Source organism: Cyrtonyx montezumae, unplaced genomic scaffold, assembly GCF_038088225.1.
Source record: "Cyrtonyx montezumae isolate F1298 unplaced genomic scaffold, pur_monq_1.0 scaffold_14, whole genome shotgun sequence".
NCBI lineage: Eukaryota > Metazoa > Chordata > Aves > Galliformes > Odontophoridae > Cyrtonyx > Cyrtonyx montezumae.
Window position 1 is genome coordinate 1,322,961 of NW_027071870.1, and position 15,236 is coordinate 1,338,196.

General features: G+C 44.1%; 1 protein-coding gene across 7 annotated transcripts in view; it reads right to left on the reverse strand.

Annotated features, from left to right (window-relative positions):
- The window catches only part of DYNC1I1 (dynein cytoplasmic 1 intermediate chain 1), a 179,263-nt gene that overhangs the window by 22,976 nt on the left and 141,051 nt on the right, over nucleotides 1-15,236 (reverse strand). For 6 of the 7 annotated variants that reach the window (XM_065731272.1, XM_065731269.1, XM_065731270.1 and 3 more), the window contains one exon: nucleotides 798-938. The exons of the other annotated variant lie outside the window; for it this stretch is intronic. In XM_065731272.1, coding sequence (XP_065587344.1) covers nucleotides 798-938 — 141 coding nt within the window. The remainder of the gene's footprint in view (nucleotides 1-797; nucleotides 939-15,236) is intronic. 7 annotated transcript variants of the gene reach the window in all.

The window sequence follows — 15,236 nt, forward strand, 5'->3', positions numbered from 1 at the left end:
TCTTCATTTTTTCTTTTTGTAAATGAAAAAACTGTCGATTAATACAATCCCCCAGTTCTTAATTTTATGTGCCGTTAAGTAAAAATACATAAGACTTTAGTTCTGGAAAGATATTGCCATTCTCGTTCTGAATACTTCACCACCTCTCATCTAAACGTCCGAGTGGCACGACGGCTTTTTTCACGGCCTATTTTAGGGGACGGGGAGATCCAGGCTAAATATTTTCAATGCACACCTGTAGCATTTTGTTTACTAGTTTTCGATCTGAAATAACAGGAGGGCGCGGGGACGGGTACTCAGCACGGTTAGGAAATGACTTGTGAAGGCGATTTGCCGCGCCCGGTCTTTGCAAAGAGCTGCACGGGGCTGGGCGATCCGGCTCTGCCAAGAGCCGTGCGACGGACCCCTTCGCATCAGAGAAAGCTGACGGCGCGACCTAAGGAAACCTGCCTTTCGCTTTGCGTCTGCGCTCTTCGGGGTCACGGCAAGCGCTGCAAGCGTTAAAGAGACGGCAGGTGAGGGCAGGAGCCGCGGTCCAGCCGGGCGCTCCTCGGACCGGAGCAGGGATGCGCGGAGCACAGCCCTCCTCGGCCGCGCACCGCCCGCCCTCGCCGGCCCTCCCCCAGCCCGCAGGTAGCGGGGCAGCCCCGCGGCGGGAGGGGGGCGGGGGCCCCGCCTCGCCCTGCCCTGCCCTGCCCTGCCCTGCCCTGCCCTGCTTTGCCCTGCCGGCCGCCCCGGGGCTCGGGGTGCCCGCGGCTGCTCGGCGGCGCCGTCGCCCCTCCGCCCCCGGCTCTCACCTCGGTGTCGTTATTCAGGTTCCACAGATCCAGGCGCCCCATCCCGTCCACGCAGGCGAAGAGCGCGGGATGCACTGGCGACCACATGACATCGTAGACATAGTCGGCATTGTCTTCAAAGGAGTAGAGCGGCTTGTTGTGCTGTAAAGCAGGGAGAAGCATGAAGACTTCGTGGCGCTAGTGCCGCCCCGGGCTGTCTGGCGAGTCTAATTAAAAACTTTGCACATTTACAAAGTGTCATAAAACTTCCCCAGATTAAAGCTGCTCGCGAAGGGCGGGACCGCGCTTTAATGGGGCAACCACTGTCCGCTGGGATAAATGAGATGCCCGGCGCGGGCAGCCGGCCGGGGAAAGGGAGGGGGATGGGATGGGGGGAGGGGGGCAGCGCCCGCTGCGGGACGCGCTGCCCGGGGGTGAGCGGCGGGAGGCAGCACCCCGCGCAGACCGCGCTCCCGGCCGCGGCGATAAGCAGCGGGAGATCGCCGGGCACCGCGGCACTCCGCGCTCCGCGGCTGCCACCTAGCGGCGCCCCGCGGCGCGGCCCCACGGCCGTACCCCCGGCCCCGGGGCTCGGCCGCTCCCCGGCTGCCCCCGAGAACCGGAGGGAAACGGGACTGGGAAGCGGCGGCGGGAATAATATGCGATCGTCCCGTCGTGAATTATTCATCGCGCCCGGCTCGTCTCATTGTCGCCTAATGGCTCCGCTAATCCCCGATCAATTAACGGAAAATGAAATTTAAATGATAATGAAAACTCGAGAGATAAAAGAAATCAAGTGTTCTCGGCGCTGGCGACAGAAACGCAAACAAAGGGGCTTCCCTCGCTAGGATCCCCCGCCCCGGCTCCGGGCTCACTCGTTGCACGCGAGTGGGACACGTTTTCCCACTGCTGTGTTTTTATCCTGAAATTGATGCGACCGGCCGCAATTATTATCTCGCTTTTCTTTCGCGTATCGGTAACTGAAGAACAAATCAGTTCAGTCCGCGGCTGTAGGCTGCCGGATTTGTGTGCAGGGATTTAGTTCGGGGCAGGGATTGGCCTCCTTCTGCAAGGTGGCTTTTCTGACACACGAATTAAGGAAAGACGTTTTGAAGGATGAGAGGACCGGGTCCTACCGTAGCCGGCCCGATGATTGTTATGCATTTCCTAAAAGTACCAAAATGTTTTATTTTAGGTGTTAATAAAGTGAAATTAGAGCTTGAGGTCGTTACTTCAAATTTATGCAACTTTTGAATCCCTTTTCCAAAGCTGGGGTTTTGCAAAAGAAAAAGAAAAAAAACAAAAACAAAACCATTTGCAGGGCTGAGGGCCTCATGAAGACGAAGCTTTTGAAGGGGCAGAGGTATTTCATGGGAAGATTCAGAGTCAATGTCTACGGCTGTGAGCCAGGAAACGGAACGCAGAGAGAGCAGTGCAGATCCACAGTGCCAGTCTGCCATACTGCTTCATCTCACAGCCTGCAGTGTAGGTTCAAGCCCATCAGCCATCTAACAGTGGGAAGAACGAGAACTGAACACTGCAGTGTACTGTGGGGAAAGGAAATGTGGCCGGCTGCTAGGTGGCCGATATTCTTCTCAGGCATGGGAAACGTGCTGCATGTACAGCAGTGTAACGTTGATGTCATGGGAGGAGTATGGAAATTCCACAGAAGTAAAGGGACTATTAAGAGATCAGTCAATCCAGAGCAGATTTCAATCAACGTACCCTTTTTTGCAGACATATCAAAACTTGTTTTGATCGTACTTGGAGTGTGACTCCTTTTATGCTCATTCAGTTCTGCCTGTTTGTTTTCCAATTTGTGATTAAAGGCAGGAGATGTATGTAAGTCTTGCTGGTCACAGACTGCAATCTCTGGCAAATAGCTTTAGTTCATGTGCCTCAGTTTCCCTGTTAGCAAAGTAAAACCTTTCTGAGTGCTAGTACTCAAGGTGAAGAGCACAGCAGATACAAGGTGTGCATTGCATTTAACTTATCAGTGGAAACAGTCACTTGTGAAGACAGAGGGAGAACCTAGACAATAAGAAAAAATTGTCTTTTTAGAAGGATCTCAGATAACCAAGGAGTGAGACACAAGTGGACGGAGATGAATTGGGAAATAAGAAATGGCAGCTTGTGAGCAGCCCAAGCAAACAGCAAGATCAAGGGCAATGTGGCTGGGAAAGCAGGGAGAAGGACCCATCGGATGGCACCAGGAAGCAGTGGTAGTGCATGCAGCTGGGCTGCTGAGCTCCATACAGCCTTCACAGTGCTGCTGTGTGTGCCCTCCCAGCCTGTCCAGCCTGTCCAGCCTTCAACAGGGCATATATAACAGTTCTTATATCCTGCCTTTCTGTATTGTGTCCTTTAGCTAAAGAAGAACATAAGAACAACTGCATTGGGCCAGGGTGGAGGTCCCTCTTGCTTAGCAATCTGTCCTCAATAATTAAAATGAAAGTGACTTTTTGTAAAACATAGTATTTTATCCTGTCTGATTTTGCCCACTGAGAGCAGTTATGTCAATTTCAGTGTGAGGAGTCGATGTATAAAACTCAATGTACATATAAATGTTTGCAGGACTTCCGTACTGTAAGCCTGCTAACGAAGGGCCCAGGCCTGCAGATTCCTTTAATGTAAGGATTTATGAGTAAGGACTGATACCGACCACTTCTAGAAAATGCTGAAATGTGGAGCTATGTCAAGGTCACTTTAAAGCAGTTTTAAATTACCAAAACTTCAGACTTACATAATCTATAACTAACATGTGGCTATTATTATAAAACAACTGGAATTTAAACTTGATGAGCTTTCATTCTTAAATATCAACCCACTCTGTTACTCCATACAACAGCAGAAATTGTTTAAAGCGGTTTCTTCAGACTAACTTGCATCAAACCTCTTTATTAGAGCTTGGAATGAAAACGTGGCCCTGCTGAATCAGTGGAGATTTGCCATCAATTTCAATAGGATGGGAGTTGTGCATTTAGTGGAAAAAGGCATTTCTAAAACGTGTTTTTATCTCGTTTATTTAAGCAAGTAGTCAAAGTCTATTGTTCATCTGCAGTGTTTGTATACAGGCATTGTTTAAAAGAACAATTCAGAGTGAACATTTTAAATACGTGGGAGCTGTCTAGGAATTAGCACTTGTCTAAGAAATAAGAAACTCACTTAAATAAATAATGGATATTTATATAAAGGAGATATTTTTTCCATGTGTAAATTTGACCAGTTTATTCTACTACTTATTTGCATAGAAGAATGTTCTTTAATCCAGGAGGCGCCACACGTAAAGTAGCTAATTATCCTTATAAAGGAACGTATACATATTCACAGGTTTTAACTAGCATCTGACTTCTTAAAAAGCCACGAAAAAAAGCAATTGGCTTTGCCTGCTTCATGAGAAGAACGTTCTACACGTTGGCACAATTTCTGTGGGTGTCAGCTCCACCTAAAGGTACTTCTCTAACTGGACCTTCAACACTACGGATGTACGGTGACACCATACTGAGCGCTGGCTTCCATCATAATTCTCACCTCAGTTTTCTCTTGTTTTAAAAATGATAGGCAAAATCTTTAGTTCTGCCCTACGCTGCTCAACTGCAGCCGTGCATGTGGTGCCGTATTGCAAGCTGATTTAAGCAAATTTGATTTTTTCTACACATGCAGCAAATATGACAGATTCATGAGTGTTTGGCACAGAAGCTTTCCAAACCAGGTGGCGTGGTGTTTTTTAAGGCTCAAACTCTGGCTGATGGGCATCTGGAAGAAGCAGTCCTAGAGTGTTCCTGAGCAGACTGGCTGCTCTGTGCCTGTCCCTGAACGAACCAAGGAACTTGGTCCTTATGGGAGGCAACCTGTATTAATAGCATTTGTTCACTGAAAAAAAAAAAAAAACTCACAAAAAAACAACTAAACAAAAATCTACAAAATGGTATTAAGAGAAGAAGACATCTCTTGCAGCATAGGTAACACATTAGAATCAAAGAATGGCTTGAGTTGAAGGGGAGCTTAAAGCCCACCCAGCTCCAACCCTGCGCTGCTGGCAGGGCTGCCACCCCCCATCTCAAGCTGCCCAGGGCCCATCCAACCTGGCCTTGTGAACTGCCATGGATGGGGCACCCACAGCTCTCTGAACAGCTGTGCCAGTGCCTCACCTGCCTCTGAATGTCCAATCTATATCTTCTTTCCGTCTAAAGCCATTTCCCCTTGTCATATCAGTAAATGCCCTTGTAAAAAGTTTATCTCCATCTTTCTTATAGGAACCTTCTAAGTATTGAAAGGCTGCTCCTTGAAGCCTTCCTACTGAGAAGTGAACTTCTGCTGCCCTTATTAAAAGTAAGTGTAATGATGCCAGAGATGACTAGATACAAAAGGAATCAAGATAGGCACAGGTTGTGGACTTCCACTCAGGTTAGGATCTGAGCTCTTCTACACTTTTCTAGGCCCAGCCCCCTTTGTCTTGAGGGAGACACCTTACTACTTTGCCAAATCCAAGCTCATGTTTTCCCTCTGATGCTGCCAGTTAGCCAGCCCCACCCAAACGATGCAGACAGTGTAAGTGATAACTAAAAGCTGTTGGGAATTCTGAGGTGAATGTTCCTTGAAACAGTTGTACCCTCGCCTTTCATCAGTCTCCTTCCTGGGCCCCCAGCTGCTAGGAGTTTGGGGTTACTTGTGCATACATCTTGTGATGGGGGAGTAAATCCTCAGCTGAGTATGAGGCTCTGCTACTCTTGTAAGCCCATCTGATTCACTACAGAGTCAAAAAGGCCACAATTTTTATTCTGACCAATTGATCTTGATGGGAATTTTGCCTCTTCTGGGCTGCCATGTTTCTCCCAAATCTGTCTTCTGACAGTTAATTTAGGGTAATACAATAGCTCCTGTTTTCACAGGACACTTATGGAACTTGATTTAGTTCAGACTATGCTACCTTGTAGGAGATCCAGTATTCCCAGGAACTGTTAAATTGCTTTAGAAGAGCTAGCGCTGGAAGTCATAAATCACAGTTACTAGTTACAGGTACATCCCTGATGGCTCAGCACAGCCTCTCTGCATTCTCCCCAGAAGCTATCATTATCCCACAGACCCTGACGCTACACAATTCACAACTTGCAGTCTTGCCCCACCTTTCCCAGGCATAGCCAGGCCTTCAAGGATGACAATGGAGAAAAAAACGGGGGATGTTTATGCTCTTCAGCTTCAGCCACCCATTTTCACTGTTTAGCTGAGGTGCACTAAATTGAGTTACATGAGTCATTTCTCCGTTACCTTTTGTTAAATTCCTGTCAGCAGTCAGATTCAGTCCTGAATTACATTTGAGCCTGCAAGGCTCCTCGGACACTTCACTGGGCTGTAACCTAGGTACATTCAGTACTTCAATCTGTGATCTGTAGCTTAGTGTCTTCCAGTAGTAAGGACAGTGATTGGTGTACTGTGCTGGAGAGATAGTACCACTAAGTATTTTAGAATCTTATGATTCAGTACCTTTAAGGCAAGCTGTTGAACAATGAAGTTCCCTCTGCTTTGATTAATGATGCTGAATGTGAAGTCTGTGGTTAGTAAAATAATCACTCTTCAAGATGGGATTGGTTTCCTGGCCCTGTTGAACTAAATGGAAACACAGCCATTTTATTGTGCTATTACTCCTCAGGTCTGCAAATGCTGCTGTTAGAAGCACTGCACTTCTCATGTTTACAATGTAAGGAAGAAAATTCTTCAAAATCCCGACTTCCCAATGAGAGCAGGGGGGGATGAGAGCTAACTGCTGCCTCACAAGGCTGACTCCCCGTGTATGCTGCTTTTCTGCCATTTCTGACATGATGGCACCTGCAGCTGTTTACACAGCCTCACATAGTGCCATCTCATTGTCAGAGGTCACTAAATCAACTCTAAACCATTTCTGGACTAAGGAACAAGCTTTGTTTGTAGATTCAGCAGCGATAAAGGTTTGGAGAAGAAACACGACTATAGTCTTCTGAGCTCTGTTTTAAGTACTGTAGTGCTAGTGGAATCCTAAAAGTTAAAGACACTGAAGTCAGAACACTTTTCACATTGAAAAATTGTTGTTCTTGCAGAGATGCTGAAACTGTTGACTCTCTTAATTGTAGATAATAAAAAAAGTCCAATATTTTTGCATAAACACGTGGAAATCATTATATATGGAGGAGGGGACTGAAAGGGAAGGAGTAAGAGAGCAGACCAAGTCTGGAGATACCACGATGATTACATTTTTGTGGTTTCCTTCAAAGTCAAAAGCGTCACGGGTGAGCATCCAAGAAGGAAGCAAAAGAAAAAAGGTTTGATGATTGGCACAGTCGGTTTCAATGAGAATTGATTTTAACTTTTAATACTGTGGCATGGAGAAAAAGCATAAAAGAACTTGGAAAGCCAGTCATCATGTGACTTGCAGGAGCAACAGAAAGCCAGATAGCAGGGCATTTAGCTGTGGAGATAGCCTGGAAGTTACACTGACAGGTAAACTGCTTGTTTGATTAATCCTTCTGAACTGTTTTAAGTCCTCCTCGGAGATGCAGCACATCCAGGCCTTGCTGCTAGACAGCAGTTCCCTCTGGACTCCTAGCTGTCTTCTGTCCTGCCTTTCCACTTACTCAATGGAAAAAGACTTTTTTATTTTCTCAAGAAAGCAAGCATGGAGTATGGCATTCCTCTTTACCACTGAGGAACTACTCCCAGTGAGTTTGATATATATGTGTATTAATTGATGTCTAATGCAAAATTAAATGAATTGATACCTGCTTGCCACAGATAAATTTTGCAATGCTGAGAAAAGAAGAGGGTAATTTGTATGAAGATGGTAATAAGCAGACTGAGTTATGGTGAGGCACCATGAAGGACAGTGCTCCCCAGCTCACTTTTCTCACCAGATCTTACTGGCTAGCTTGGTGTAAGCTCTTTTCTAAATTTTAGAAACCCGGCTTTATTCCCCATCTGGAGCCCCTTGGACTTGCAAAAATTGTGCCTACAGCTTTCCAGTGCTTGAGGTTAATACCTCCTGCTCCACTTGCCCACTTCAAGCTGGGTGCTGTAGGAATAGAAACAGTGGAGAAACCTGGAATTTGCCATTTGTTGTGTATTTCCTCAGACTGCTGACTTCATCACTACATGTTAATCAAGTTTTCCACCTTTTATTTTAACCATGCTTTAAGCAAGCCAGCACTTCATCTAATTCTATTAACTATGCATTTCCATCACCAGATTACTTCAAAACTATCATTCCTCTCCTCCTGTTTCTCTGCTCCCACTGTCTTCCCTGGTTAAACTACAGGGCTAGTCAGGATCTTCTGCAGTGGGACTGTGCTGTGATGGCTGCCTGACTGCTCTGTTTGCAGTCCCCACTCTTCCACCACGCTCACAGCCTGGCCTGTGCTTCAGTATCACTGCTGCTCCAGCTGGGCATAGGAAAATGGCTTTGTGCTACAGGCAAGGAATAGAGTGGGATGATGGAGCTGCATTTCCAGCAGACTGTTACCGCTGTGATCCCACCACTGTGAATCTGACTGAAACCTTCAGTACAAGGCCCTGGAAAATTCAATTTTTCTTTTTAATGGAAAATACTGATCCATCATAGGGTCCTGACCTAGCATTGCATATGGACTTAGAATCATTAGGCTTCCAAGCGACTCTGTTGTTTCAGTTTCAGTGTTTCAGCTGCCGGGAAAAACAGGCAGGAGCAGGGAGAATATTGCAGAGCAGCCAACGTGGCCTGAAGTGACAGCACCGTCTGACGAACAGTCCAGATTAGTATTTGTAGCTGCCACCACCAGGATGTCTGCAGAGCTTTCATGGGTCAGCAAGCAATGATTTCGAGGCTAATTATTACTGAAGAGAACTCCATCTTGCAGGATTTTGAATACAGTTCCCTTTTTTCCTGATAACAAAAGTCTCTCACATAGCAGAGAAAGGACTGCTGCGTGAAGCAGGTGGGAGAAAATTTCCATTAGTGAAGAAATCCTAGCTTTTATATGTTGATAATTCTCCCGAAATGGTTCGCTGCTGCATGAGAGCCTGATCCTTCAATATAATTCTGCAACAGAACAGTCAGTGGGAGGTTTGCATTTTGATTTCAGGGAAAAAGAAATCACGACTTTATTTTGTACAGATTATGTGAACTCCCAAAATCAAATTCTACTTTCCATTTGCAAATAATGCTTTCACTGGCTGCAGCTGGATTTATGTTAGGGCTTTCTGAAATAAAGCCTAGCCCAGGAAAAACAGTCTTGGTATTTTAGATGACTTTTGTATGTGTGTGCCATTCATCACAAAATGTTTCACAAAGAAGAAGCATGGTTGGCATGAGCAGATGAAATATGTCAGCCAGCTGAAGAGTATTTTCCTATCACTTTTCAAATATGGCTACACTGAATACCAAAATCATGAGAAACATTTCATGTGAAGAACTTGAGGCTGATTTCAAGCCACCTGACTTCACTTTGGTTTTACTCTTTAAAATTACCTAGAAAAGACCATAAACTTTTTTTGTGCAGCTGGATGAGAGCCAGACCTCTGGCTCCAGAGGTAAAGGGCAAAAACTAAAAAAATCCTGTCTGAACAGGCAACCCCACCCTCTTCCCCAACTCAGCTTGGCCTTCTGACAGAAAGCAAGCTCTGAAGCAAATTCATTCATTGCCTTGTTTTTGGACAAAACTCAAAATTCTGAACTCTCACCACAGAGAGACCATTGCCATGAAATTCAGCATGCTATTTTATTACCCTTTGTTTTCCCCTGTAATCAGATAAAATTAGCATTTGGACTGTGATTAATCAGATTAGTCGTTTTAATTGCTTTTATCAAAGAGAAAAGCCTGCACTGGAAATGTAGTGTTGTCAAAGGCAGGTGATGGCCTTATGAGCACATTCAAGAAGAAGCTCTGAGTTGTGATCCAGCATGTGGGGGACTGTTCTAGCCACATGCCCAAAATAAAAGGGGCTGAAGTGTCCACTGAGCTAACCATTTGAGCCCCACATGAAACAAACGAGAGAGTGGGACTAGTGAAAGGATTCCACAGTGAGAAGAAAACAGGGAGAAGAGTCTATATTAAGTCTACCTACTCCCAGAATAGACTAAAGTTTTAGTGCACTATTTATTTTCCTCTTTTTCTTCTTGATCTTGGCTCTTATGCTACCCTGAATTGTTTAGGTCCTTTTTAGATGACATACAATGACACCAAAGACAGATTTAGATTGCATCCAGATTCAGCAGAGTGAAAGTTGCAGAAAGCCAGAGGTCCTAATACTCCTGGAGTTTGTTTTAGCATCTCATCAGAGCACACCCTGGCTTTCTTCAGCTTGCATTGTAGCCTTTCTGAATGCAGAATCAAGGTGTAGCAAGGTGGCAAGGGATAGAGAGGCTGATTCCATCCTGATGGTGGTTTGTGAGAAGCTAAGAAGACAGACTGCTGCATCTGCAATTTAGATAAGACCCAAAGCTCTCCAAATGCAAGAAAGCCATCAAAAGTTCCACAAGCAGATTATCTGTAACTGCCAGGCCTTGGCTCCTCTGTGGAAAGTAGTGCTACTTCCAAGAGAAATGTCTAAAATGTATGCACTGTAGTTACTTCTTTCCAGTGGCTGCATGAGAGCCCCAACTATGGAAGCTCTATGCAGTAACGGATCCAAGAGGATCCAACTTCATATGCAGAAAGATATATCTAATGTGCCTCATGTGCTAACGTGAGAAGATTGAATACAGCCCAACATTTAGGAAAGTTTAGAATGAACACATTCTGAAAGCAATAATACTTCATAAATTTTACCAAGTCCAGCTCAAAACTAAACCTAAGTCTGTGCAAGGTAAGGTACGTGAATAATGTCTGAAAGAATGTAAAAAATATTTTTGCTTTGTATTAAGCAAAAGCTATGAATTAAGAGTATGATCACATAAGAGTTCTGTTTGAGCAGTTCCACCCTGCCTCAGCTTTCCCTGGTTCCATATAGGAGCACCTACTTTAAGGCCACCAAACAGGTTCTTTGTGAAACCTCTGCATTTCACCAGTCCATTCTGTTGTCAGAGACCAGTCTGCTCCTGTTACAAACTGAAGAAGCAGGGCTGGCCCCAGCTGGACAGAACTGGTTTTCATCAGGAAGCATCAGCACATTAAAATCAAAGCTTTACTCCAAGACGATCCTACTTTCAATGAATCCAAAGCTGTTCATAGACACAAGATACAGCTCTGAGCAAAATGGGAAGATCATCACAGCACTTCCTTCCCTTAGGGAAGACACATGTTCAACCTTACTCAGGCAGTCCTTCGCAGCATGGCTTGGTGCCAAACCACAGGCTTACAGAACACTCGTATGGAGCTCTTCATAAATAATTGCACATTCAGTGGAAGAGGAACATCTTCTGTGAGATGAGGGAATAACCTATACTGTTAGCTTCTGGCATTAGTGTCTCAGATCAGTGAACCATTCTAATCACCTGCCATGGGACTTAACTGTAGCAAGTCAAAATTCCACCATTTCCAACTACAGTTCAAACAATTTTCATGAGGAAGAATTCACCAAGTCATTGCAATAGTTCACTAAGTTACTGTCCTTTTATCATGAATAGTATTTGAGTATATCTCTACATGGATCTTTCACTTCAGGCAATGTTATCTGTAACACAAAACTCTCACACACTGAATGTGATTTAAATTATACTAGAAAATATCTGAGCCAGTAACCAGATATCTTGGTACGTGGTATTTGTAATGTAAATAATAGTGACTCTTCATCTTCAGAAAGTGACAGCTTGACCCTGTAAAGCTCAAAAGTTACCCATTTGTGAGTGAATTGTTCTCTTGGTGACTAATCCACGCAGTCATGTACTGCTCTGATTCATTCTGCTACACTATTGTTCGCCACATTAAGTTCTATCAAGCTGATCCCAACAGCACTTATTAGCCAGGCTTTTTGGGGAAAGGTAAGGAGTTAGAGGTAAAATTCCTGCTTATCTTTCACAACACCACCACACTTGCTTCTTTATATTCTAGTGAGAGGCTTCTGCTTGACCTCCTAGAAGATAGTGTTAAACAATCAAATTAAAACCAATGGTGTTTGAAGCCTGAAGCCGTTAGAAAGGTATGAAAGTGAGAGGTAAAATCATTTACAACTAGTCAGGAGAACTGATTCATACCAAGATAATGAGTGAACAGAAAAGATAGTGAAGGTGCAGAAACTTACATAAAGTACAGAGACCAGAAACATGAATTTTGCTGTTTAAATGTGGTTTCTCAAAAAGCACAGCAGACTGCAGGCTGGAAAGGAAGACACCAAAAGAGAGGAGCTTAATAAAGACAGGACAAAAGGGAGGGACTAGGAAGAAGGAGCTGATGCACATGTAAGGCAAAACTGAGCAGGGACACAAAAGTAGGTAGTCTATTGGAAGGCACACATGCCCTGACTCAACTAGTCCTTGCTGGTGGTTATACAGTGGTCCAACTACCAGCCTGCTCATCCCCATCTTTCTGACTATGGCACTCACCGAATCAGCAATACTGTTACTGTTATTCCAACCTCTTTTAATTAGCTGCCCATCTGAGCATGGCTTAGATATGAGATGCAAGAGGAGAAAAACTCAGTCATTAGCATATACTGTCAATGGAAGGATAAAATATAAAGGAGATACGTGAACGATGGAAAAACTAACACAAGCCATTTCTTTAACTGGACCATTTAACTCTCTCAGTAGCAAATGTGCCATTTTCCAAGTAGTAGCTGAAACTACCTTGTTTTCCTATGCTTTAACAGTTCCAAGCTACCTCCTGTCCCTTGACACAATATCTAAAAATTCCCACTCTGCACAGCAATTGCTGTAATAATAACAATACTTACATTTCATTATTTAACCTCATGCTATTCGTTCATGAGGATTAGTGCTTAATTAATTAGCAACACTTAGCATTTCCACTTAGCACTTTACCTCTTCAAAGCATCGTACAGACAATACCTAATTAGGGGCAGAGCTCCGCAGACATTTCTCATCAGGACTTTCCTTTGACAGCTCTGCATCCCAGACCTGCTTGTGTGGTATAACATGAATTCAAACTGAAAGTCCTATTGACTTCTTCAGGTAATGCCCTGGCTATCAAGTGGATATATTTGCAAATTGCATTTTTGTTTTTCTGCTGCTTCTGGTTGCTCACTATTCACCCAAGGATCTAATTATTGGCTAATATGGTGGGTGATAATTGGAACCTTTTATTAGCGTTATCTACAAAACCTTTATTCTTCAGTTAGTGAAAACCATACTCTCAGTCACCTGGCTGAACTGCGTTGGGATGGAAAATGTGTTAACTAAAAAACAGATTATAAAATGTCAAACCAGAGTTTTTAAAGGAGACGAGGCTTTCAATCCATCAGTCAAATGCCTGCTATGAAAGTGCCTTTCTTGTAAGCACCCCAGGGTGCTCACCACATCAATAGGCAATATAAACACAGAGCTTTTATGGTTCACTTTACAATGGACATTGACTCTGTACCTGTGAAACAGAAAGGAATTGAATTTCATGGCGAAAGAGGATAATGTGCACAGGATTAAGTAGACATCACTGGTAGGAGCCAGAAAGCGATACAGCTTTGGATATTGATAGAGGGATTAAATTTACAAATAAGAAACCAAAGGAGTAATAATAATAAAGAAGTCTGAGTAAACTTCCATAAAGCAGCCATATCACTCAATTTTTCACATTAATACGCTACTTTTTTCAGATAATCAAAAAAGTTGTGGGGTTTGTTCAAAGTCCAGTGTTGGACTGACTCCTGACTACAGGAATGGAACAGGGAGCCCTAAATATGCACTCGCTCTGGCCAAGAGATAATATGGAAAGAAATTTCTGCAGTAGCCAGATTGGAAGAAAAAGAAAACATTACATTTCAAGGGCTTGTCTAGAGCCATAGAGTAGGTCTGTGCAGTGCAGAGGCTAGCAATGCAGAGCTGCTATTGCTGCTCAGACCTGCTCCAGGAGAAATCAATGGAGCCAGTACAGCAATACTGCTTCCAGCTCAGAGCAGTGCTGCAGTGTGTCACATGCACATCCCTGCTCCCATCAGCTAGGTCAAGCGGCTTTCTCAGGAAGTCCCTCTTGCCAGATGAGGTATTAAAAATTTAAATTGCTTGGTTCTTTGAAAACTGACTGTATTGAACAGCATCTGACCTAACCATTTTGGCAATGAAGTATTCCACAAGGATTACTATGTACTGCTAACTGCAGTGTCTTTGTGTCCAAAATATGCTGTGTTAGTGTTGCCACTAACTTCCAAAAACCCAGGCATTCAAAATTAAAAAAAAACAAATATGCCTTCTCATTTCTTAATATAATTTCCTTTACGCTGCAGAAGGATGAGACCCTTAGTGTGATACTCAGCCTTATGCTGAGGGTCTGATGCTTATCCCAGACTTTTCTGCACCTGGATATTTGGAACGCAGGTATTTCAGTGCCTGCTTTACATTTTTCACCCAGTACCCACAAATTCTTCTTCTCTTGCTTAGCTTCTGCTTCAGCCATCTGATACTCCCTTGCCACCAGTGCCACTGCTCAGCACTCCCTTATCTCAGACACTAGACTCACCAGCTCTCTGTCACTGAGTTATCCTGCATCTCTTTCTAATATTTACCACATAGGACAGACCCCAGACTCATCCCAGCCTGCCCACGACCACCCTCTGTTACCACTTCTGCATTGGTTAATGCTGGATCCACCGCTGTTTATGGTGAATATCAGGTAAATCATGCCCACTCCTCCTACCAAGTATGCAATGCTCAAAAACCATAGTGCTCAAACAAAACTGTCAGCTGTGGTCATTGCTCATCATGCAAAAATACCTATTAATTAGCATACACATGGGATCAAGCCATTAACAAACGCGTGATGAAGCTAACACAGAGGCTAATTCAAGTTATTATCTAGGTAACTGTGCTTCTCTTTTCAGAACAAGGCAGCCACATGATCCCTTCTGATCATTTCAGTGTTTACATTTGCTGTGCATCTGTCACAGCATCTCCAAGCCCTGACTCCTTTGAGGAACAAACGCTGAGATATTTCCTGACTGGGGTCAACTTCCAGCACTGGAGCTCTGTCGGGTACAGCTCAAGATGTGAATCAAACACAGACATAAAGAAACGATGAAGACAAAAGCCCCGTGTTTGAAATGCAAGTCTCTGCTCTGGTGTATGACAAAAATAACTGTTTAGCTGACTCAAATGATAGGTATTTTATTTCTACTGTTACACTCAGCCTGCACAATGAGGTTGGTCTGTTGGAACTATCCCACAGTTTTTGGTCACTCTGTTATTGCCCTATATTTATACATACTTAGATGGGGTGTGTGTATTCAAAGCTCCACAGGCCTGTGTTCTCATTTCCACTGTTCACAGTGCTGTCCCTGTAAGAGGTGACATAGACACATCCACAGAGCAGTCAGCATCAGATCCACAAAAGTCATGAATGTACCAGCATG